Source organism: Phytophthora sojae (genome assembly GCF_000149755.1).
Source record: "Phytophthora sojae unplaced genomic scaffold PHYSOscaffold_4, whole genome shotgun sequence".
Taxonomy (NCBI): domain Eukaryota; phylum Oomycota; class Peronosporomycetes; order Peronosporales; family Peronosporaceae; genus Phytophthora; species Phytophthora sojae.
This window is the reverse complement of record NW_009258118.1, coordinates 1,873,851-1,898,377: the sequence shown is the minus strand read 5'-3', so window position 1 is coordinate 1,898,377 and position 24,527 is coordinate 1,873,851. Positions and strand designations below refer to the sequence as shown.

General features: G+C 53.5%; 7 protein-coding genes across 7 annotated transcripts; 3 read left to right on the top strand and 4 right to left on the bottom strand.

Moving 5' to 3' along the window:
• Positions 1-830: 830 nt before the first annotated feature.
• Positions 831-1,361, bottom strand: PHYSODRAFT_331079 (hypothetical protein; the record flags this gene model as incomplete). Its single annotated transcript, XM_009527816.1, has 1 exon — positions 831-1,361. The coding sequence occupies one exon, from the start codon at positions 1,359-1,361 to the stop codon at positions 831-833; it is 531 nt and encodes a 176-aa protein (XP_009526111.1).
• Positions 1,362-1,906: 545 nt separating this feature from the next.
• PHYSODRAFT_264117 (hypothetical protein) lies at positions 1,907-3,027 on the top strand (the record flags this gene model as incomplete). The annotated part of the gene is made up of 3 exons (XM_009527815.1): positions 1,907-2,117; positions 2,167-2,688; positions 2,799-3,027. Coding segments are annotated over 3 exons (962 nt in total), but the record flags the coding sequence as incomplete, so codon positions are not given.
• A 4,144-nt stretch (positions 3,028-7,171) lies between these two features.
• On the bottom strand, positions 7,172-7,693 carry PHYSODRAFT_500329 (hypothetical protein; the record flags this gene model as incomplete). The annotated part of the gene is made up of 1 exon (XM_009527814.1): positions 7,172-7,693. One exon carries the CDS (start codon positions 7,691-7,693, stop codon positions 7,172-7,174), a length of 522 nt encoding a protein of 173 aa, XP_009526109.1.
• Positions 7,694-9,446: 1,753 nt separating this feature from the next.
• On the bottom strand, positions 9,447-9,596 carry PHYSODRAFT_503568 (hypothetical protein; the record flags this gene model as incomplete). The annotated part of the gene is made up of 1 exon (XM_009527813.1): positions 9,447-9,596. A coding segment is annotated over one exon (150 nt), but the record flags the coding sequence as incomplete, so codon positions are not given.
• A 569-nt stretch (positions 9,597-10,165) lies between these two features.
• Positions 10,166-10,639, top strand: PHYSODRAFT_300247 (hypothetical protein; the record flags this gene model as incomplete). Its single annotated transcript, XM_009527812.1, has 1 exon — positions 10,166-10,639. The coding sequence occupies one exon, from the start codon at positions 10,166-10,168 to the stop codon at positions 10,637-10,639; it is 474 nt and encodes a 157-aa protein (XP_009526107.1).
• Positions 10,640-11,301: 662 nt separating this feature from the next.
• Positions 11,302-11,892, bottom strand: PHYSODRAFT_285868 (hypothetical protein; the record flags this gene model as incomplete). Its single annotated transcript, XM_009527811.1, has 1 exon — positions 11,302-11,892. One exon carries the CDS (start codon positions 11,890-11,892, stop codon positions 11,302-11,304), a length of 591 nt encoding a protein of 196 aa, XP_009526106.1.
• Positions 11,893-12,134: 242 nt separating this feature from the next.
• On the top strand, positions 12,135-24,504 carry PHYSODRAFT_331076 (hypothetical protein; the record flags this gene model as incomplete). Its single annotated transcript, XM_009527810.1, has 10 exons — positions 12,135-12,380; positions 12,462-12,530; positions 12,569-12,722; positions 14,922-16,001; positions 16,545-18,797; positions 18,851-18,936; positions 19,328-19,586; positions 19,687-21,583; positions 21,824-22,208; positions 22,291-24,504. 10 exons carry the CDS (start codon positions 12,135-12,137, stop codon positions 24,502-24,504), a joined length of 8,643 nt encoding a protein of 2,880 aa, XP_009526105.1.
• Between the last annotated feature and the right edge of the window lie 23 nt (positions 24,505-24,527).

The following is a 24,527-nucleotide window of genomic DNA, read 5'->3' as shown; positions in this document are numbered from 1 at the left end:
AACCTCAGTTGGGTGGAAATCGCTTTCACCCCCCCCTCTTCCGGCTGGTAACCCTAACCTGCATTGAGACACATAGATAACCATGCAACTCAGTGAGTTCTGCTGATGATGCCATCTTGGAGAGCGTCATGAGGTTCTTGTACAAGATGGGGGAGACTCCGATTAGTATCAGGACGAAGATGATGGGGAAAGACAAATTCTATGTCGGGATGTACAAGTCATGGTACGATGCCAAAACGAAGTCAGTGGGGCTTCACGCAAAAACTCCCTAAAAGGTGTGGGTAGTGCAGGCAGATACTGTAACAAGGGCGGTGTTTGACGTCGAATCCCATCTTTTTTCTTTGCAAAAAGAGCAGAAGGCATGCCCTAAGGGCAGTGAGGTATCTTGCTGCGAACGGAGACGAGAATCCCATCAGTTTAGCGTCATCCTCGACGAGGATTCCAGCGTTCTGAAATGCCGTGAGGCACTTAATGTCACTCGTAGTAAGTTTCGTTGCCATTTCGGATGGTAGTTGCACAGGGTGTGGAGCCTTGAGGAAACATTTGATCAGAAATTGTCGAGCCTTCGAACTGATCGGCGTGTCGTGGTCTCGGCCGAAGCACCTTGGCGCTCTCGTACGGCAGTTGTGTGACAACAAGTGCCTCATCAATCGGTGAATAGTCATCGATTTCCACTTTGGCTGCGTTGATCGATATCCGCAGCGCGCTACCAAGCCCAACAGGCCTCACGAACCAGAAAATCGACAAATTGTTCTTTCTTGAATCGATCGGGCAAACCCATGCCTGGGAAATCCAAAAACTCTCTCGTTTCTTCGTCACTAAGCAAGAAATCACGTCTTCCAAACGTCACGAGAGTTCGAAACTCCTTGGGGCTCTCGACTCCAGATCTTCGCGTGGTCCCAGCAGAGATGATAAAGCGGACGTTGTCCGGCAGCCACGATGACATACATGCAGTTCAAGTGGGTGTACCGATGAGCAAACAGGATCAACAGCGAGGACTTTCCCGGGGCTGGAGGCGCTGATAAGAGGACGAATCGGTTGTTATCCGCCCACAAACTCGTGTACACTCTTTCCATAAGTTCTTCGCGCTCGAGGTGGGGCGAGTCCGTGCTCAGGCCGTGCAGATAAATCTGGTTAACAAAGATCGGCGCGTTCAGCTCCACTTGCACAATTAGAGCTTCCTCCAGTTTTACTCCAAGGCCATCCAGTGGAGTTGCCAGCCGTAGAGGTTTCTTGTCTTCCTCCGGTACGCGAGGGTCGTAGATATTCACCTGACTTCGATTGACCCCACGCAACTCTTGCGAGCACTTGCGAAGGATCTTCTCTAGAAAGCCATTCACGACGCTAGCCCCATCCAACATGACGAACTCTGTCCGCCCATCGGGAAGCACGAACCACACCTATTGCGCCATCGAGGCAGTTTTCCAGCTTGTCAAAAGTACGGCACACTCACTTTCTATTTTTTCTAAGTATTTTTTTCTCGTTTTTGAAACATCACTTCAACATGAGAATCACAGTCGGTTGCACCATCTCGGCTCCTGATACCGATTCCTTATCTGATCCCTTCCTCCTCCATTTCGTCGGCTCGACTGTAGGTCGCACGAGCAATTCAAAAACGGCAAAGCGGTTGTCTAGGGTTCCTACATGGAACGCACGCAACGACACTACCCTCTTTCGTGCAGAAAGTTTTGGCCAATCGCATGGTGCAAATTGTTGTCCGACAAACTGTCTTACGTTTTGACGGACAAAATACAATGCAGCCACTGGTATACTAAAACCAAGATGTAGCCAAAATGCGTTGATTGCAAAACGCAAGACGCTTTGTCTTACGGTAGGCTCTCTGGGGCTAAATATCGTCTTACGAAAGAGCATGAATCACTCTTGATGAAAAGCAAGTCTAGCGCGCATGTCGTCGTTCCCTGCGTCCAAGTACTCGCGCTACAAGCGCGCCACCGCCTTCTTCCTGGACTGGCTGCTACGCGCGCGTGACCACGGACGTCACACAGGCAAGCGCATGCAGCTGGAGACGCTCAGCGTCATCGCGAAGGACATTGCGGCGGATCCGTCGAGTCTCACGCCCAACCTACTGCAGGAGCTTCACAAGGCCCTCGCTGCGTGTCAATGCACTTCCTCGAGCTTCTGAGGAGCTGGCTCGACACTCTGAAGGGGATGGAGGTAGAGCAACAACACCAGGCCCCGGTAGAGCCGTTCGGAGCTACTACGACATTCTACAGGTGGACGAGGACTACTTCCCTGACGAGGACACGGGCTTTGGGGCCTCTGGGGTCCCCAAGAGAGCCAAGGCGGACAGGAAGAGGCTGTTCGAGGAGGCGTTCGCTGAAGATCTGAAGCTGGAGCTGGTGTGCTACTTCTTGGAGCTGGAGGAGCTGGTGGAGGGGGTGTTTGACGTCTACGACCAAGTGAAGAAGCAGCAACACACGCTGGTGGAGGCCACAGTGGCGAAAGTGGCCATGAACACGGTTAGCTCAATGACGGCGCAGTTGCAGCTGAAATACCCAGCACTCAAGACGGCGGAAGATGTATTCACTCTACTCAGGGAGCAAATCCCCGAGAGGGTTCAGAAGCGTGTTTCCAATGCTGTCACTGCTGCGCGGCAGAAGTTTGAGGAGGGGACGCCTTTCACGCATGTTCCAGGCATGCTGCTGATTGACTTCGAGAACGTTTTGTGTACGTTGAAGACTTTTGCGGGTCTTTTCCCGAAGGAGGCAGACTGTTTCTATAGGGCTCTTTGGGGGAAAGTTATGGAGAAGACCGGACTCCTGAGTACGTGCTACCAGACCCCAGCTCTAGTCTGGTCATCCTGATCGCGCAGCAGTTGCCGATGTTGTACAACGCGTATGTGGATAGGGTGAACCACACTGGATCTGGATTTGATCAGTTTGGATTGGTGAGCTCATTTATGAAGCTCACGGAGGACTATTTCAAGTCACGCAAGGCTTCAGTCGAGGCTGTCATGACTTGCGTTTTTTGGATGAAGTCAGTCGTGGCGCTGCAAGGAAATGCTGATCTCGGCCGCAATGTGAGCCTTACGTTTAAGCACTCAACGCGAATAAAGGGGATTATGGAGGCTTGGCTTCAAAGACGACCGGAGGCGATTATGGAGATTTTTACAAGTTTTAGCGGCATCCAGTCGAGGTCAGCAGGTTGCGCGCTTAAAACCTCTAGTGGCTGGGTTCTTCGAACTGGATAACGACTTCCAGTTTTTGCGCATCGCGCACGACCTGGTGGTGTCGACGACGGCCTTTCGTGCGTTTGGCCACGTGTACAATGCGCTTGTGAACGAAGGATATCTCGATCATATCACGTTTTTCGACGACGAATTGAGGATTTACGAGCACATGATATTCACTCCTTCTCAAGCTACGGCGGTGCGTGGCACTTATCTGATTAGTACGGGGTTTAGTACGACTGGAGTCCGTGGAGTATACCAAGGTACACTTTCAGCTGGAAGTGAATCGTATCGAGAACGGAAGAAACCTAACATGGAGGATTTGTCCCAGATATATCGCTTGCTTCATCATCATGACGCTACTGTTCTGAAAGGCGCATCACCGAAGGATCTGCTGGAGAAAGCTGCCGATATTTGTATTTGAGACGCCCGTTCTCTCTCGGGACATGGTGACGCTCAACGACGACCTTGCTGATGTACTCTGTGAAATGTTCGACGTGTTGAGCGAAGGGTGCCTCGATCTACTTCCTGAGGCGGTCCCTGGGGAGTCTCGGAATGATCGCCTCGATCGCGCGTTGGAGAATTTGATGCCTGTCTTGGCACAGTTGGATTCCTCGCAGCAAAATGGTAGTACCATGGACCCCAGTATGATTCCGGCGGAAGCTCGAAACGAGAATATGGGAAGCGAGCGTCTCCATGAAGGATGCAGACAGATTTCAGCCATAGTCAAAGCCAAATTTGCGTCGTCATCAGGCTTCTGCGAGGATAAATACTTGACTTACCCCATCCAGGCGGACTTTGTATGGGTCGGCGTCTTTGAAGGGGTATACGGAGGCGGAAAACCATGAGGAGGTGTTTCACGAGCTGATGAACTTGCTGCAAACAAGCAATGGTCCACTCCGTGAAAGAAAGTTGGAGCACCTGAAAGACGAAATCAAGAAAGATCCTGACCTGCTGGCCATGGTGTCCCTCCGTAAAGAATCGGACGAAATTGACGTCAATGCGGTTGAATATCCCGACGACGATCTCTGTGCACTGTTCCACCAAGCCGCAGCCGGCCCTAGTCACGATTTGCACCTCGTCGAGTGGATGATTCAAATGGGGGCGCTAGGTAGTCAGCCACTACATTGTCGGAAGAAGTCTAGACAGCGGAACGTGAAGTGCGACGGGGTGGTTCTCTCGAATACAATGGCTGTACACAGTGCCGCAATTGCAGGTCACGATGACATTGTGTGCACGATTGTGGGTGCAGACAACATGCTGGACCTGGACACGCCAACCTTTTACGTTGGCGAAACACTTGCACATTTGGCTGTCAAACATGGCCATCGAGATGTGTACGATCTGGTCGTTTCGGTAGGGGCCGATCTATCTCTTCGCGATAGCAACGGGAAGCGTGTATGTGATGTAACTACGGATCAGCAGTGGAGGGGCAAAATTGTGTCCAGTATTCTGCAAAGGAAGACGGTTCGAGGATCTATGAGGAGCATGGCCCATCGAGACTCATTAATGCAGGAGCTCCGAAAATCAGTTTCTCCGCAGCGCGAAGAAGCGCTTCAGCGTTCGGGTTCCTCAAACAGCAAACAAAAAGCTAAAGCGAAGAAGAGAGGTGAAGCGAACGGGAGTGCAGGTGTTGCCTCACCGACAGCGATGCCAGATGAAGAATCAGCGCAGCCAAACGAGCTGCGCTTCGTGGAGGCTGGCGCAGCGGGGCTGCTTCAGTTTTCATTCTTCGATCTTCCTCCAGCCCCACAGATGTCCCCGCACGCCTCCCCCAAGCCCAGCCCCAAGCCCCACACGCCTGAAGAGCGTCGCCGCGTCCTCGACGCGCACAGCTCAGGTGGTGACTGGCGTGCTGTAGCCAGTCACAATGGCTTCCCCGGGACCACGGCGGAGCGCCTTGTGCGCACTGGACGCGTCGAAGACCTCCCGCGCGGGGTGCGCGGGCCACCAAGGTCACGCCCGAGATCAAGGCGGCTTTGGAGCTGTGGCTGGACGAGTGCTGCACATACACGCTCAGCACGCTACGCACCATGGTCATGAGCGAGTTTAACGTGGAAGGCTTTTGCCGAAGCTCTTGTCCGCCACAACGATGATGCCGACCTCGTTCTCTATTTCGACGAAACAAATTTCAGTTTGTACACGAAGCGCACGCGCGGACGTGCTAAGAGGGGAAGCGGGCTGTCGAGAAGCTGCCGCCTTCGAAAGGAGGTAACCTGCAGATCCAGTGTGCAGTGTCCTCTGCGTTTGGCGTGGTTGCGTACCGTACGCACCGTGGCAGCATCAAAATGGACACGAACGCTGCGTTCGTGGAGGCACTGTACACTGAGATCAAGGAGGCAGATGTCTACAAGAACGAGTTCGCCGACAAGAAGATCGTTGTCGTCTTCGACAACGCCCCAGCGCATTCCCAGACGAACGCGCTGGTGCCTGCTCATGACGACCTCGTCCTACTGCGCCTCGGGCCTTACAGCCCGATGTGCAATCCAATTGAAAACTGCTTCAGCGCTCTCAAGGGGCACATCAAGCAGTACCTGGCGCTGATGCGCGACGAGATGAACCGCCCCCGAACGCAGCCTACAAGCTCCGGCCCACGCATCTCAAAGACCGAAGCTCGCATGCAGCTGCTCGAGCGTGCTGTGCATGTGAGCATACCGCGCATCACGCAGGCGATGGTGCAGAGGATGGAGCTTCACGCAGCGAAGTTTGTCGTCGCGGCGATTCGCATGGAGGACATGAAGTACGGCGAGTAGTGTTTTTGGTACAATGTACCACTTCACATTGAATGAAGGTTAGGCAGCTTTGTTTGTCAATTTCAGATTTCCGTTTCCTAATTTGGGCTTCTTGTGCACCCCAAACTAAAACATGCCACCTTTGCTTGTCTAATTAGCTCAGGTAGACCGAGAAAAGGTGTAGATGTGTTGGAGAAGCGGCTGCTGAAAACGCCCTTCGACAAACGAGATCCGTCGACGTTTCGAGCGCTCGTCCAAATGTACTCTGCAGCGCGCGATAGTGTGGGTATGGAGTGTGCGTCGAGCCCCAGAGCGTTGCGGGCGTTGGAATGGTACTTGGAGGCCGCTCTGGGGAGCGCTAAGCTTCTGCGAGGACTTGACGGGCTGGTTGGGCACCCAGTCTACTTCGACTTGGCACCTAGAGGGAGACGACGAACGAACAGTTTGATGAGCTCAAGTCAGCGGTAGAGGGCATTCCGGAACTGAGTGGCGTGGTATGTCTTGGCGGAAAAGGCAGACGAGTTCTGTACGGCGGCGCCAACAAACTGGAGGTGAAGAAAGTTCGTGAGATTGTCATGGAGGTGGCTAATGGTGTTGAAATCCAGTTTAATGACGACGAATCGAAGGCTTCCATAAGCACTGTGCAAGTTGGTGAATTTGATATTTCGGTGCGTGGGGCCTATTGCGACCCCGTGGCTGCATGAATTCGTACGATAACGATTCGCGTTTGTTGGGATTGATTGTATAATTGATTCTTGCGTGTATATGATGTAAAGAAATAACGGGGGGGGGGGTGTTAACGATTAACCGTGTTGTTGGTTATCTGGACTTCTCAATATGCAGAATTGTACACTAGCTATCATACACAAATGTAAATACTGGCGTCGTAGACTACAACGGTGGAGCCCGTAGGCGCCCCGAGGCGTTGGTATAGAGGGCAGACAACCGGAGATTGAATAACCGTGGGTGGGTTGCAATGAAGCGACCCAAGCAGGATGAAGTAGGGAACTGTCGGAGGCATCGGCGAAGTCTTGCTCGTGTTGGTTGGTCGGACGACCGCAAAAGAGCTCGAAAATGAGCGCCAAAGACAGAGTAAACTCGATAGATCGTCGTGGCTGGGTCACGAACTGGTGTTTATTCCGGGCTGTCCAAATCACGTGAATGACGATGCAACGCGTGATCGTCCAGAGTAGTGACAGTTGCTCCGCGCTCGATACCTACCAGGTGCCCAGTGGGGCTCCTCCAGTGTTCAGATCATGGTCGAGGTGACAGAACCATCGACAAAGTTGGTCCAGTCCCGCATAACGACGGCCCAAAGCACTGCTGCGCGAGAACAGTCCAGGAAGAGATGATGTGCTGTCTCCACCTCGACACAGTTGGGATACCCACAAGCAAGATCACTGGAGCCGGGTATCCGTAAGAAATAGAAACGAGATCTTGTGGGGAGCAACATCCAGCTGAGGCGGAACTGCAGATCGGAGTAAACGGGAAGGGCAAGACTGCGAAGAAGTTTAGTCGCCGCAATTGTCGCGGCCAGCTTCGAAGCATTGGTACCGGAAACTTGGTGTGCGAGTGGGTGATCGCAGAAAGCAAATTGGGGGGACCCAATTAGCCGCCACACATCGGTCTTCTGTAGCCTTGGAAAGAGAATAACTTGCTGCAGACGACGAACTCCAACCAGAGGAAGTGATGGTGTTAGAATGCAGGGACCTTCATAAAGGCCACCAGATCTCGTAACATTGCCACTACTCAGATCCACGTAAAGGTTCATCAGGTGCCGAATACGATATAGTAATGATAGACTCGAGACCACCAGCATAAATCGTGACAGAAAAGCTGGAGCCTCAGGCCACCCAGCGTTCATGAAATCGTGCAGACAACGACATCCGGTCTCAGCAGCAAATTGCATGCGAAATTTCCGCGTCGCCCCCGCCTTGCCTAGAAGCGTGGCGGGAGCCTCCCCACCGTGCAGAAGGGGGCGTGTTGAGTGCCAAATATACGAACGCAGCAAAGATGCTTGAAAGTGAACAGGGTCAACGAGATCACCTCGTTGAAACCACACAACTGTAGACCACGCTTTCCACGTACGTTTCCACCATGTAAAGAGGAGATCAACTCGGACCCACGCTGATCGAACATTATACGGACAGGTGACAAAGCCGAATGGATGCTCCGTGGAGCCGCCTGAAATGTCAGACCCCGTGCGGTGATAGCGGCTCGCCAGGGTTCATTGTCGGGCATTGTCACGTGTTGTTGTGGCAACCTTAGCCGCTGCACACGGAAAATAGTGGCGAGGTGAGGAATCTGAAGCCCTCCGTTACGAGAAGAGTGGTAGCAAATCGAAGACTTGGCCAGCTTTGCAAAATGACGGGATGGATCCCCTCGCCTGGTCAATAAGTACTCCTCTGGCAGCGATTGGAGACGCTTAACCGTAGCATCGGGTAGCGAAAAGTGCAGGGTGAAATGCCAGAGAGAACCATAGCTTGAAGAATTAGTAGTCTGCCACGATGCGTACGCTCTCGTGGGCCCCACCGGGCCAGTCTCGTACCAACCCGGGCTTCGAGCGAGGCACAGACAACCTCATCGGTCACATGGTGGCCAATAGGAATGCCTAGGTACTTGACAGACTCGGATGTAGCAACACCGACTAGAGACGTAGGAGCCGACACTCGAGCTCCATGGAAAGCCAAAAGCTGCGACTTGTCAAGATTCAAACGGGCACCTGACCCAGCACAATATTGCTGCACAATTTCCGCTTGGAGAGATAATCCAGCTAGTGAACACGATAGGAGCGTTGAGTCATCAGCGAAGTAAAGCCCAGTGGCAACAAAGTCAGTTGAGACAGATATGCCGTGCTCGGGAACATACCGGATGAGATTTCCAATGGGTTCAATCGACAAAAGAAATACTTCTCTGTCCCACGAAAGTATGATGATTTCGAAATTGTGCTCTATCTTCGCTTCTACTTAAGATTTTTGGCCATGTGAGACCTTATCATGAAGCTTAAAGGCAGGCGCTAACGCCTGATTTTTGCTGCCCATTATCTGTGAGAACTGAAGGAGGCACAACGCCTTTTCTGCCAGCAATTTTAGTCCTTCGTAGTTTTTTTCGTAATTCTATCAAAAATTAGCGATAATTCATCGCAATTTCAGGATGAGTTGCTATTGCCAATGTTAGCTTGGTGAACCAATTACAGCTTGTGGAAAGGTCAGGTAAGCGAGATATCTCGCTTCAAAATCAACGAGGTTTTTCTAATCAAGTGTGCTATCATTGGACAAAAACCAATTTTTGCCCTAACCAACGTCAAATGACCAATGACATTTGTTGTGTGGTACACAAAAAAACTAACCATACTTTCGTGGGACAGAGAAATACTAGCGATGAGAGAGGGTCGCCCTGTTTGACCCTCGTGTCGGGAAAAGTATCTCCTGCAGTGGTCCATTCGCCTGAACGTCGGAATGCAGGAGCTGGATCCAGCGGCGAAACCCTGTTCCACATCCCACCCGCTCAAGCACCCGAAACAACTAATCCCAGTTCACTCTATCGTAGGCCTTGGCGAAGTCGAGACAGAGGGCAAAGCCCTGGTCACCGCGACGGCGTATCAGACGCTGTAAATCTTGAATATAACGAACATGATGATGCAGAGATCGTCCTCGCACGAAGCCTTTTTGCTCCGTAGAGTACCAAACCCATGATGGAACAGACCGAGCTCCTTATCCACTGCGTGCTCACCAGCACTGGCGGAGAAACTATCTTTCGTCTCGACAGGAAGCTGTGGGTACAGTCTCAAAGACGCGGCGTTTTCGCAGACCATCGCGTGCTCAGACGCCGAGCTCAAGCTGATCCTAGCGAAGAACCCCGACGGTTCGTGGCCAATTGTGACAGACACAGACATCAGAAGTCTCAACGTTGGGAGGTTACCGCTATGCTTTGTCAGCATAGTAGACAACCCGACGCAATTGGGGAGCAGCGACTTCCTTGAGGAATTCAAGTTCCGAGATTCCGTAAATCTACCAAGACCGAGAGAAGTGCACGTGCTGGTCCAGACGTCCGAGCCACTAGTTATACAGCCGATGCGGAAGCCAGAACTCGATCCTGTGTACGCTCTGGATAAAGGCAATATGTATTTCGTGATGAAGTCGTCAAGACATTACAGAGAATTCATCTGGTATCCTACTGTGGGGCGAACAACTTGCCGAAACCTGACAATTTACAGATTCCGCTAGTCGTTGCTGGCTCTGGAATGGGTAAAACAGCTTTAGCGAAAAACTATATTTTCAAGTGCCGTGAGACCTGGCCTCCTGGAAAACGAGAAGTATTCGGGCTTCACCGCGACTTGTGTCAGTGTCGGACAATATTTCTTCGGCTTGCGTCTGCTGGAGATGCTATAACTATAGAAACGGCAAACCAGGCGCTTGCACAAGCCGTGGGGGAGCAGCTTCAGCCTGGAACAGATCGCATACAGCAGCAATTGGGACCATTCTCGGTGTCAGGATATGTCAAGCGTCTAGTCAAGGAAGTGAGCCCTCTTTTTATTGTGATTGATGATCTCGAAAGGCTCTTCCAGTCGCACGGCCGCTTTATCCAGTTTTGCAGAAATGTTTTATGGTCATGGATGCAAACTCGACAAATCCACCTGCTTGTCCTGAGCTCAGTGCCATTGTTTGAGGGCAAGAAGTATGATATTCGTGTGCCTGGCAGCGTTTGCCATCGTTGAAGGCGGAGCATCTTGTGGGTATTCTGTCAAAAACGCAGGTGTGTGGAGAAGGTCTGGAAACGCTGCAAGATCACTGGAACTTGGAAACTGTCAAAGACTTGAAAAGAGCATCGGGAGTTTTGGTTGAAAAGACCTTGGGGCACCCACGAAAGCTATTTTGTCGGGTTCGAAGGGCAGCAAACAACTCGATCTTCGACATGGCGGACCCTAAGTAGCTTTATTTTATCGGTCGGAGCTCAATCGCAATCGAGTTGGATGTGGCACGCAAGGGTTAAACTATTCAATAAGTCACTCGGTACAGCATGGCAAATTATTGACAATAGGTAGTCAGTTTTTCTTTTCTTGCATGCGCAGCTTAAATATACTTCAAAGTACAAATTTCACCTTAAACTAAAATCTAGGCACAAGTGACTCTCGATGTTCACTATTCACGTCAAAAGTTTGTTTTGCCACGCATGTTTCGAAAGATGCTAAAGCTTGTGGCACATGCGAGAAGAAAAGAAAAAAAAACTGTGGGAAGAAACTCATGAGTGCGATGAATGTTGCTTTCTTGTCAGAATATCCAGTCTCATTACCGGTGCGCATTGCACTATACCTTGAATTCTACATAGTAAACCCAAGTGCCTACAGTGGTTAGAGGTGCACGTTCTTCAGGTCCAACTTCATTGCGGTTTGGGCACATTTCCGTTCTTGCGGACGAAGTCCCAGAAAGCCTTGTATTTGGCCACGAATTCGTTGTCGGTTCCCATGCGCTTCGCTCGTAGGGTGAGGGGCGTCTCGCCCTTGTTGTACAGCTTGATGAACTTCTGCTGCAGTAGCTTCTCGTACATTTTCTTCGCTTGGGCAGATAGACTAGTTGTCGTTCCGGTTAAAGCATCTTTTCCACGGTTCACAAGGTTTGAGATTGAGGTTGGCAGCGCTCGCTCTTCTTTGACGTCGTCATGACGCCTCAGGCTTCGTTTGTTGCCGCCGACGTTGTAGTTGGCAGTCAGGACGCGGTCCTCAAACACAGAGTCGATCTTCGTGTCATCGGTGCTCGACAGCTTGGACGTGGCCGCTTCGGCGTTCACAAGGAGCGACCAGAGTCGCGAGCAGGACCCAGAGAAGCAAGCGCATTGTTGCAAGGTGCTGGCCAGGTAATTTGTTGTCGGGAGAGCAAAATGAGAAATGGCGCACTTGGCTTTTGTTCGGACAATGCACAATATGCCGTGATCCGAAGTGTGGATAGCACAACGTAAAAGGGTCATGCACATCCACAATAAACATGTGGCTGCATGTATGGGTATTTTGAGGGGAAAATGACTAAACCGGTATGAAATCGCATTTTAAATGCTGAATCGGTATGACCCCCCCCCCCAATCACGCATACCGGTCGGGTCACACCCGAACTAAACACCTAGTTGTGAGCTTGTCTATTGTGGACTACTTGCTTGTTTTCATCATATCCTTACCTGAGAGCAAGTGATACTTTGCTAGACTACCGCAGCACGAGCGAATGATGTGGCTGGAATCAGGTGGCTCGAACTTTGATAACCTGTCGACTACAGCTGCGTTTGCGGTGGCGACACCAGCGGCAACGATAGAAGACGTGGTGGACGCGACCAGGGTCTTTCTTGCGTACACCCGAGAGTACTGTTGTGCGGAGTTGATTGAGCTGGTGGAACGCATCGTGGAATTTCTGGAGGAGACGCTCATGCAGGTCACGTGGTCGGCTAAGGATTTATCGGCACTTGTTTTCTGGGTAAATAATGTTCTGGAAGATTTTTGTGGAGCCACTGCGGAAGATCGTGATTTAAGACAGGTCAAGCTACGTTGCTCTTAGGACGATCGACTCCTGCGCGATTTAATGTTCGTAAAACTGCATCGCCAAGTAGACGACGCTGAGCGCAAGGTAGCCGTACCAGCCGCTTCTGGTGGTAAGAACTCCAGACAACCGCCCAACGCGATGGCAAGAAGAGGCTTGGAAAAATTCCTAAAGACGTATTACGACAGTTGCCGGTGCAGGTTGATCCCGCTACCGGAAGATCGCGCAATTTCTGCATGCGGTACCTCCCCAAGGCTGAGTACACACCAGAACGCGACGGTGCGTGCCCAAGTGGTCATGGTCACTTCGTCCCGAATAAACTGGAAGCGAGCGTGAAGACGGAAATTAATCGGTGCTTCGGAGGCCTTAAAGACGAGTACACGCATCTATGACTCGCCAAGGGTAGACCAGCAGCGCGTCTACCTTTGAAGTCTGTGGTAGCGCTGTCAACACACGAAGATGACGGAACATCGATCCAACGAGATCAGACGGAGTGTGTTACTTTTGCAGGTAACACGTCGCCAAAATTCACCTTCTCAGCAACCCACCATGAAGAAGTGAAGCTAACCCAGCGCGGCGACACCGGCCACCACGACAGTGTAATAAGCAGCAAGCGTGATGTCTTAAATAAATTGAATACGACTTACAGGATGACCTGCCCCCAGCGTCGTGAGCAAGGCACTATGCCTAGCGAGAAGAAAGCTGTGGGAAGTGCAGGTTGTTGTCGGCCGCTACTAAGACTCCACGACTGCCGTCAAGCTTGCAGTAAGACTGATATGGTGATCTGCCCCAGGCCAACAGGACGCGTCGGCATACTGCCAACAGTGCGTGACTCGCAGGCTGAGGGAAGTGCAGATTGTTGTCGGTCCGATCGATACTGTGAAGCCGAAAACGACCAGGGTGGACGGCCAAATGCTTTGACAAATCCCCATCTACAAGTTTGGCACAGCCCGTTTCCCCCCGTGCGAGACGTACTGCTTGTCGAAACTATCAGCAAGTCGATTTCAATCAGCCCTAGAAGAAACTTTATTGCGACAAGTGCAAGATTTCAGCTTTGCACCGGCAAAAAGGGTTTGTTCGAGATCGGGGGGGGTTCACCCTACTCAATAGACAAAGTCGCCCGCGAGTCTCTCTCTCAGATCATCCGCGAGCAAAAAATGAGTCTAGCCGATTTCACCAGATTCGTCCGTGGGGAAGATGCTGGTGATCGTAGACCCAACAAAGCTCTGGATCCAGAACGGCTTCGCACAGTACTGTACGGCTATCCTCACCTTGAAAAGCTCGTAAAGATAGCAGAAGAGGGCATAGAGGTACAATGGAGCAAGGGACCAACACCACGAAGGCCCCCACCCAAAAATCACGGCTCATGCGGGCGATACCTCCGTGCAGTGACTAGAAGTATCCGCGAGGGGCAGGATTCCGGTCAGTACATGGTGGTTGACGCTACAGTACCTACAGTAATTAGTCTGGGCCTGAAAAATCTGGTATTCAGATTGAGTCTGGCCCAGACTAAATCTGAATACCAGATTTTTCATCGCTCACAATTTTTAGTCTGGCCCCAACAGTGACAGACTAATTATGAATTCAGACTAATTATGAATATCTAAAACTGTCTGTTTTCCAGTAAGAAAACCATTATTTTTGTGAAATGATGTGTTTATACGTATTTGTTTTAGTATTTTTATAGTGTAGCTATATATATATTATCGTGGCTTTGAAGAGAAATCAAGACTAAATCGTCGCAGATGGTGCTTTTCTAATGGTTAGAGAAGGCTGATATATGAGTTGGATACCCAGGTATCTACTTAGTATTATATCTTGCAGATATTGTACGAGATCTAGTAAATTGGCTGCTGTCAAAGGAGTTTTTCAGCAAGCGGTGCCTTAAAGTAGGTGGGGGTGGACTAGAATCGTGGTCACCACGTCAGACTAATTATGAACATTTTTGGCCAGACTAGTAATGAAGACGTCAATTTTTGCTCGACACGAATTAGTCTGGCCCAGACTAATTTTGAAGCCAGACTAATTTTGAGCCTAGACTAATTACTGTAGGCACTGTAGAGGGTGTGGCTACCCCGTCCGCACCAGCTCAGACTTGGAGAGACTTCGACTGCTTGCTCAAGACCGACGTAAATGGAAGGCTTTCATGACTACTATTGCTGATTCACTACCAGCCATAGGAGACTCGACGTATGCGGACACCACACTATGCCGCCGACTAGCTAAACTGAGACTTGCGCAGGCGTAATTTGGCTACGCGAACACGTAAATCATTGCATTGCAAGTTTTCTTTACGGTAATTTACGTCGTTGTGTGCAGCACACCACACTTTTGATTGTTAACCACTGCAGGACGTCAAGTAAAGCTTTGAGGATCGTCCTCGCCACATCTATCGGCCATGTCCTCGTTCCCCGCGGGCAAGTACGCGCGCTACAAACGCGCCACCGCCTTCTTCCTTGACTGGCTGCTGCGTGCGAGGCCGCGGGCGCCACGCAGCGCAGCGCGTGCAGCTGGAGGCGTTCAACGAGGTGGTCAGGGAGATCGCCGCGGATCCTTCTTGTCTCACGCCCAAGCTGCTGCAGGAGCTGCCCAAGGCGCTCGCGGCCTGCAGATACGTCATCATATTGCGTGAACACGTGGCCGCCTTCTTCCCGGAAGACGACGAGGGCCAGGTCGGCCACCAGTACTTCCTAGAGCTGCTGCAGAGCTGGCACCGAGCCCTCAAGACCGTGGAGGTGGAGCAGGAGGAGCTGGCGGCGGTGGAGCTGGACAACGCTAAGTTCGAGAACTATTATGAAGTGCTGCAGGTGGACGAGGACTTCTTCTCCGACGAGGGGGCCTTTGTGGCGGAGCCGGAAGCCCCCAAGACCGCCAAGGTGGACAGGGAGCGGCTCTTCCAGGAGGCCTTCGCCGATGAGTTGAGGATGGAGCTCGTGTACTTGTTCATGGAGCTGGACGAGCTGCTGGAAGCTGTGTACAAGGTTTATTGTGAAGTGAAGCAGGAGAAACGCACCATGGTGGAGGCCACGGTGGTGGTCAAGCTGGCTCTGGACACTGCCAGTGCGCTGACGGCCAAGCTGCAGCTGAAATACCCGACGCTCCGGTCGGCCAAGGACATGTTCAACATTGTGAGGAACATCTCGCAGAAGAGCTTCCGACAGAGGATCTTGCAGCTCCACCAGAGCATCATGGACGAGCTCAGGATCGCGTACGATAGTAAGTTGGATAAGCCGGCCAAGTACGTGCCTGGTACATTCCTGATCGAGTTGCTGGGAGTGGGCATGACGCTGGACAGCTTTGTCGCCTCGGTTCCGGCTGATAGCCATACCGGCAATGGCGTCTTCTTTCCGAGTGGAGTATTTGGAGAAACTTACGGCGAAGATCGGACGCCCCTGTACGTCCAGATTCCTGATACTAACAACGACAAGGTCTTCCTGATGCAGCAGCTGCCCATGTTGTTTAACGCTATGATGGATCGGAAGAATGCTGGCAAATCCGGGATCGAGTTGGCGCCGATGGAGCCGGTCATGCAGCTTATGGACAAGTTTTTCACGACGCGTGAGGTGACAATCCCAGTTTGTTTCGCGTGCATTTGTTGGATGAAGTCTGTGGCAGCTCTGCAGGGACGTGGAGGGCTTGGTCGCAACATCAGCCTCACATACAAATACTCAACGGAGTTGATGAAAAGTATGGACGCCGCAGTGGAAAACAACAAAGCTCTGCTTGCCAACAACAAAGCCAACAATCTTCTACGCCGCTGCGCCTCAGAGATTAAGCAATCGACAGCACTTCGCCATGTTGGACGTGCGAACCCGCTGTTCGCGGGATTTCTGATGTTGAATCACCATTTCCAGTATCTGCACATCGCGAATGAGGTTATCTTTTCAACACCACTATTGCGAGCATTCGGCCACCTGTACAATGCGCTTGTGTAAGAGGGATACCTGGAAAATATTCCATTTTTCGACGAATTGTTGAGGGTGTATGGTCAAGAAATTTTCACTCCGTCTCGTGCTGCAGCGACACACGGTGGATACTACCACACTTACCTTCTCAGTTCGAATTTGAGAGCTTCAGCGGTTGATGCCGTGTGTCGTGGAGAGACTTTCCCTGTTGGAAGCGAAGCCTACAAGAAGCGCAAGGCCTTTCACTTGAGCGACGTGTCGAAGATATTCCGACTGATGAGATTGAACGACAAGTCCGTTCTGAGTGGCGGATTGTGGAAAGATAGACTGGTGGCAATCTCTGATGTATGCTCGGAGGAACTCTTTGACACGCGTGTGCTATCGCGCGATCTATTGAAGCTGAATGAAGACCTCATGGATACGTTCCCTGGCTTGATCAAGGTAGTTGGGTGTCAAGATGATTTCCAGGAAATCGTAGCACACTCGGTCGCTGGTGAATCGCGCCAGCAGCGGGTGAACCGGGCGCTGGAGGAGTCAGTGATGAAGCTTTTGATGCCGCTCTTGGATGCCATGAAGCCAGACGGATCCTTTGACACCAGCGCGATACCTGGAGCTACCATTACGCTGGATACGCTGTTTGCTACGGAAATGTGCAGGGAAGTGGCGGCGGTCATTAAAGCGAGATTTGCGAGTCTGCCTCAAATCTGTGAGCAGAAATATTTCACGCTTCCTTCACAGCCGAACTTCGCAACCCAAGAATATGGTCGACTGGAGGAAGGGCGACGGGAGGACTATGAGGAAGTGTTTGAGGAGCTGATGGAGCTGATGGAGCTGCTGAGGAGCAGCAAGGGTCCGCTCACTGGTAGTGACCTCGAGCATTTCAAGTACGAACTCAAGAGGGACCCCGATCTGATGGGATTACTTTCAGAGAAACCAGAGCAAGGTTTGGATCCTATGTATGGTGATCTGTGTAGCCTCCTTCACCAAACAGCTGCTGGACCTGCTCACGACGCTGACCCGGTCGATTGGATGATTCAAATGGGGGCCCTGATCATACAGCCTACGTTGCACTGTCGGAAAGCGCCCCTGCAAAAGGACCTGAAAATTCCTCGTGGGCTCTACCCCAACACCATGGCGCTGCACAACGCGGGCTATGAAGACATTGTCCGGGTTATTCTCGAGGGGGACAACATGGTGGACATCAACACGCCCACATTCCATACCAAGGAAACTCTAGCACATCTGGCTGTGAAGAATGGACACTGGGGCTTGTTTTGTATGCTTCAGGCATTTGGAGCGGACCTTCGCATCAAGGATGGGAAGGGGCGAACTTTGAGCGAGGTGACTTCAAACAAGGAGTGGGCGCGCAAGCTCGCTGCAGGCACCGCTCAGTATTATGCCTTCGACGCGATGAATGCCGGGAGGCTCAATGCGCGTACTAATGCACAGGATCCAGCCACCGCGCAACTGCTGCAGCAATTTATGGCTGCTCAGCAAGGCGGGCAGCACGATGAAACGATGTCGGCTGCGCGTGAAAACCTCACCATGAACACCGGTGAAGGGAAGAAGAATAAAAAGAAGGGCAAGAAAAACAAGAAGAGTGTCGAAGAAAAGTCGATCATGGCTGCTGCTGTGCAGCAGGGCACGACCGTGGTGGAGTCGGCACGAGTGCTACTGCGTCTTCTGGATGCAGCGGGCAGCGAGGTCAACGAAGACCACGAGTCTGAGAGTCTGTCGGTTCTGGAGGACAGGCTCAGAAAGCTCTCAATCGCCATTTTCGCTCGGCTGCGAGACCCAGACATCCCTGTCAGTAAGAAGGCCCGGGATACGCATGACGCCTGCAGACTGATCAAGGAGCTCCGCAGTCTTGTCAGCACGTTTTCAGAGCCGAGCAAGCTGAACTCTGCGCGTCATCACATCCGTCTCGTCATCGCGGCTGAAGCTATGCACGGCATTCACTTGATGCAGAAACTGTATCGCGCTCAGGACGCGGCCCTCACGGTCGTCGAGCTCGCTCCTGTACGACAACTATGCGAGACGACTCAGAAGTTCACGGAGTTTGTGGTGGGCACGGCGCGGCTCTGCGTCTCCGTCGACAGGGCGCCGCAAGCTCGCGAGATCCTGGACGTGCTGGAGAAGCGCTTCCTCAAGACTCCGTTCGACAAGCGGGTCCCGACGGAGTTCCGAGAGCTGGTGCAGCTGTACTCGACAGCGCGTGAAGAGATGAGGCTCGGCCAGACGTCAAGCGCCAAGACGCTGCGGTCCTTGGGGTGGTATCTCACGAGCGCCGTGGACAACTACGATGTGCAGTTGAAGCTGGACGGGCTGGCTGGGCGGCCCGTCTACTTTGAGATCAAGCCCGCGGCCTCCCTCAGCGACAAGGAGCTTCTGATGCTGACCGTTGACATCAACATCATCATCGAGCTGAAGGGCGTCGCGTGCTTGGGCGGTCAGGACAGGCGGATCACCTACGGAGGGACGAATAAAGCCATCTGGCTCGAGTGCGCGCGATGGTGCTGAATATCGCCGAGCGGCTTGAGCTCCCCCTCGATACCAGCACCATCCACTCGTGCACGCCCTCTGTCCACGTCGGCGGCTTTGAGCCCTCGAGCGCTGGCATCCTCCGGGCCGCGCCGGCGAGTTGAGGCCAAAAGATCGCAAGTTGAAGTTGGCTGCGACGTGTGCATCCTACTCTCTTACGTGTTATAGGTTGGCCAGAAGCTACAAATACATAATACATGTGTAGCTCCGTCTGAATCTGAGTCCGTTTTACTCTACCAGTTGCAACTTGAGGGGTATGAACCCCCCCCCTCAACCTGCAACGGAGCTGCTGGGTAGGGGGATCGTAGTGTGTGCGTCCAGCCAAAAAGAGGCTTCAACAGCAGCAGCCAGCGCCCGACAGCCCGGCTCGCTCTTCCCCCTCTACACTACCCTCCTCCTACTCCTCCTCTTCTCTCTTCTCCTCGGGTCTACATGCAGAACACGACGTCGAGACCGGCCGCGGCGGCCGGCAGCCAGGCGCAGGCGGCGCGCAAGAGCGGAGGCGCCAAGAAGAAGAAGCCGCAGCAGCCCAAGAATGCCAACGCCAGCGCCAACGGCAAGGACGCGCCTGCGGGTCCTCGGCCCGTGGCGCCGCCTCCTGTGTCCGGACCCTGGGGCAACCCCAAGCCCGCGGCGAGTAGTGCGCCCCCGCCAGGCTTCGCGCCCAGCCCGCCCAAACCTACCTCCGGCTTCAGCGGTAGGCTCACCCTACCTTCCTAGATACTTTTTTTCCTTTTTCCTATTAGTATTATTTTTATTAACATATTGCTTATTGTTATTATTATTATTTGAGGCAGATGCACACCAGAGGCAGCTGCGCCACCGCGCGCTGTTCGCGTTCCGGTTCCTGGTGGGCAAGGCCGTGGAGCTGCGGCTCGCGGCGTCCGAGGAGCGCTACGCCGGCGTGCTGGACTGCGTGGACCCGGACGACTTCTCGGTCGTGCTCAAGAACGCCAAGCGGCTGAGCAGCGCCGAGGACGCCAAGCCTTTTGAAGATGGCAGCACCGTCATCTTCCGACGCCAGCAGCTCGCGCACCTTGTGGCGGACGGCACGGTCAACTACACAGAGGGTGTGTTCGCGTCGGCCGGAGCCACGGCGGCGGCCGGCGGCTTCCGCACGGACACGGAGATCAGCGGCCAGAGGGGCGAGCATCTGTTCGGACGCGAGCTGGAAGCCGCCAGCTCGTGGCTGGACCCGGCGCTGGACACGGGCGCGCTCGAGGACTCGGCGCCCAACGGCCGACGCAAGAACCAGGGCAAGGCTGGCTGGAACCAGTTCGAGGCCAACGAGAAGCTCTTCGGCGTCGTGTCCACGTACGACGAGAATATTTATACGACCAAGCTGGACAAGTCCAAGATCTCCACAGAGCAGTCGCGCGCGGCGGAGCGACTCGCACAGGAAATCGAGCGCCAGTCGCCGGCTGGCAACTTCCACTTGCAGGAGGAGCGCGGACAAGCTGTGCGTGGTGGGAAGCACGCGAATGATCTGGATGAGGAGGCACGATACAGTTCAGTGGATCGCAGGGGCGCCCCCGGTAACTCTACCGGCAACGCATACGTACCGCCGGCACTTCGGAATGCGCAGCGTCAGTCTAGCGGTGGCAAGTCGCAGGCTAAGGCGACTAAGCCAGCGCCCGCTAGCGCTGCAGGCGCTCCGGGTCTCCCCGCACCTGCTCCTGCTCCCACTGCTACTGCAGAGGTGGAACCTGCTTCTGCAGCTACGCCGCCTCCGCCCAAGCCGCTCTCCTTCAGCGAAGCGGTGACCGGACGATCAGCTGCTGCTGCGCCGAAGGCTCCGGCCCCCAAGGCTCAAGCTGACGAAAAGAAAGGTGCCTCCTCTTCTCCGCAGAAAGCGCCGACGCCTGCGCTGGTAAATGGCAAGGACTCGAAACCTGCTGCGAAGTCCAAGGGCGCTAGCCCGAAGAAGAAGGATGCTGCGAAGGAGAAGAAGACGGAGAGCAAGACTGAGGAGAACAAGTCCTCCTCATCGTCGACAACTACGACGACGACTACCACCACAACAACGACCACGACTAAGCAGTCGAAGGAGGACGCGCCGAAGGCGGCCCCCAAGAAGGGGCTGAATCCGAACGCCAAGGAGTTCAAGCTGAACGCCGCCGCTGCCGAGTTCACCCCGAGCTTCGCGATGCCGCCGGCAGTAAAAGAGCACGTTTCGTCACCGTACCGTGGCGGCTCGCCTGGACACATGCCGTACCCGCACCCTGGCATGGGCTATCCTCCTCCGATGCAAGAGGAGTGGATGTACGACGGTGGAGATGAAGGCAGTGAGATGGGGATGCCTCCTTACATGCAGGGTGGCTACCCGGTGCCTATGGGCCCCAACGGAGTTCCTATGATGTACCCGCCCATGATGCCGCAGCAGAACATGCGCATGATGGGCGGCCAGCGCGGCGGATACGGCGGCTACCAGCAAGGATACAACCCGCGCGGATACTACTCGCCGAACGGAGGATACCCGGGTGCCGGTATGCCGTATGCGGGCGGCCCAGGCATGCCTGGTGGTGTAGGACCTCAGCCCCCTCTCCCCCGGGAGCCCACGCCCAGTGGCGACGAGTCTAATGAGGAATCCGCTGCCGAAAGCGCGCCTGCTCCCCCTGTGCCGGAGACGGCACCAGCAGTCAAAGAGTCTGCCCCCTCGAAAGCAAAACAGCAGACACCGGCCTCCAAGAAAAAGTAGACGAGATTCTTAGTAGGGCCTGCGCGCGTGGGGTGGTCGCGGCAAAGCACAAAATCAAGGAGGAGATGATGGAGAGAGGATGTCGAGGCGTCTGTGCTTGCGTGTTTCTTGCTTGGATACCGGCGCTGATCAATCTGCTTAAGTTATGCTTGTTATGCGGTGTTTGTGTTGATCAGGTTCAGCGTTGGATTGGGAATGGGAGTTATGCGACACTATTTTGCTTGCAGGTCTTGAAGCGACGGTGCGGTGCCCAGCAAGCCACTGGGGAGGTTGCAGAGCTTTGGTGTTTGGTGCGTGATGCTGCCTCCTATTCACAAATCGACGAATGGCTTGCCCAACAACGAGCGCCGCGGAAGCGGAGTGGGTGGAGGTTTCCTTGGCGACGCCAACAGGAAGCAAGCTATAGCCGCAGGCATGCCCTCGCCAAGTCGCACGGGGTATCCCGAAGACCAGTCCAATGGTATGCTTCAAGTCGCTGCGTCCTCTTCGTTCCCTCCAGGGTTTGATCGGATGGCAGAACGTGTACACGCGCTTGAGCGGGAGAACGCGCACTTCCGCGAGGAGTTGCAGCATCTTCGGCACTTTTATTCGAGCAACCAACAGCAACATGAAAGCGATCAGGTACGGTACATGTAGATCGTTTCCCCCTGTGGTGGCGACATCTGAGACTGACTTCCCTGGCTTGGAATGAATGGGGTGCTAGCTTTCTGTCGGCAAAATTGCTGAAGATCTTCAGCGACTCGCGCATTCGTTCAACAGCAAGTTGCAGGCGGATATGAGTCACCAGCAGCGCGAGCAACAGAAGTCTGCGCTTTTGTTCGCTGAGGTGTCACGACTTGGACATCGCGTCGAAGGCTTGGAAGGCGAATTGAGGGGTGCTATCAATGATACGCATCGGAAGTTCGAGTCGCAGGACCAACATGCACAATTTCTGGCGTCCGTCAGTTCAAAGCATCCGCAAGCGGCGTCACCGGGCCGCGCTGTAGAATTTCAGCGGCAGTTAAGGGATATGCAGGATGCTATGGTGCAGCTTCGAAGCGAGCTGGAGGCAGACCGCAGTGCAAGGTGGAAAAGTGACGCAGCGGTCGATGCCAAGGTGGACGCTCAGTTGGAACGACTAAACTCGAAGATGACGGCAGACAAGCGAGATCTAGTGCGCGCGTTGGATGAACAGCGACAGCTCGTTACAGCGACCGATTTCCAGCGCGTGACAGCGCACATGCGCGAATTCTCGCGCGTGAACGACCACTTGATGGCTTTGGAAAGGTGGCTGCACAACGAGTTTAACCAGGTCAAACGGATATTCCAAGCCCTCGCAGGTGACGTGGATGCACGCTTCCAGTGCGTTTTGGTGGAGCTTGGAAACGGATTGAGGATGTGGCATGCAGCACTGGCGCGGCACGAAGATGACGTGGGTGTGCGATTTCACGATCTCGAGGAGGCTGTACGCACTGTTGCGCTGGCAGTGCAGCGTAAACTACGGACGTTGGAGGAAGTGATCCCTCTGGAAGTCCAGGCGCGGCAGAAGAACGACGACAAGCTTAGAAGACGCGTGGAAGGCGTCGTCAAGGCTCTGGGCCACGCAATCGAGACGAGTCGAGAAGAGTACCTGCCACAGCAATCTACACTTGCTCATCGCGTTCATCAACTGGAGCTCAGTCAACACACCACTTCGGATGAAATCAATATGCAGCACAACGCAATGCGGGAGACCATCCAAGCGTTCATGGAGGACTCGGACGCGATGCTGCTTCGATTAGCCACCGCTGTTGAGCAAGAACGGATAAAGGGACTTCAGACTGCAGCGCCACCAGCCGTGGTCCCAGAATCGCACCTGAAGGAAGAATTAAAGGCGGAGACTCGGCGCATCGAAGAAGAACTCAAGACATTGCAAACTTGGACAAAAGATCACGTGGATGATTGCCATCAGCTTCTTCAGAAAATAATAATGACTCCTGTTGCAGTTCCCCCGGCACCGACTCATCCTACTGAAGAAATGAAGACGGAGGCTGAACGGGTCCAAACGGAACTGGAATCGCTACGAACCTGGATGGAGGCGCATGCGCAGCAGTGTCGCCAGTATCTACAAGCAAAACCTGCAGTGACAACCGTCGTTCATCAGCCAGTGACATCGACGATCCGTACCAGCTCGGCTGATGAAATGCGAGAGAATTCGAAACGCGTCAAGGAAGAAGTCGACGCGCTGCAAGCTTGGACGGCGATGCATGCCCAGGAATGCCGCCAGTACTTCGACTTCTTGAGCTGGTCGATGGAAGATATTCGTCGTGAGAGTGCAGTCGTGCAGTGCTTGGACGCGGTGATCGACCAGATCGTTGAGACTCAGACTTGTGGACATCTTGATACACTTGCGAAGGGTGTTAATGGAGTGTTACGGCGGACTGCAGGACCCCCGACAGTGAACACTGTAGTACCGCATGTATTCACGGCAACTCGGCCATCTTTCGCTGGATCACGCCGGACAAGCCCCTCACGCTATCAAGCGCGTGCCAATAGCCTGGAATATCCATCGCTGGCTGAGAACAGCTCTAGGACTTCTGTGTACGAGGACGCGCTCGACCTGTCAACGACGACTTACTACGCCTCGTCGGACGGCGAGAGCGCTTGGAACGGTACACGCATGGACCAAATGCCGCAGCATGGTGGAGACGAGAAAGATACTTTTGCTCAGATCACTGGAGAAGATGATAAACTCGACGAGGATGAGTACAGCATGGACATGACTCAAGAGGACGTCGAGACTGCACCGCCGAGCTACGCCAACCCTGTCACCCAAAATGCAGTGCTCGGCGACAAGGCGTCGCAGTCCCAGCAGGAGGAGACAGTCACAACGGAGCAACCGGGTCAGATCCCTATCGAAGCAGGGGACGAAGAGGACCCATTGACACTGGATCTGTAAGAAGCAGTTCAACCCTCACCGAC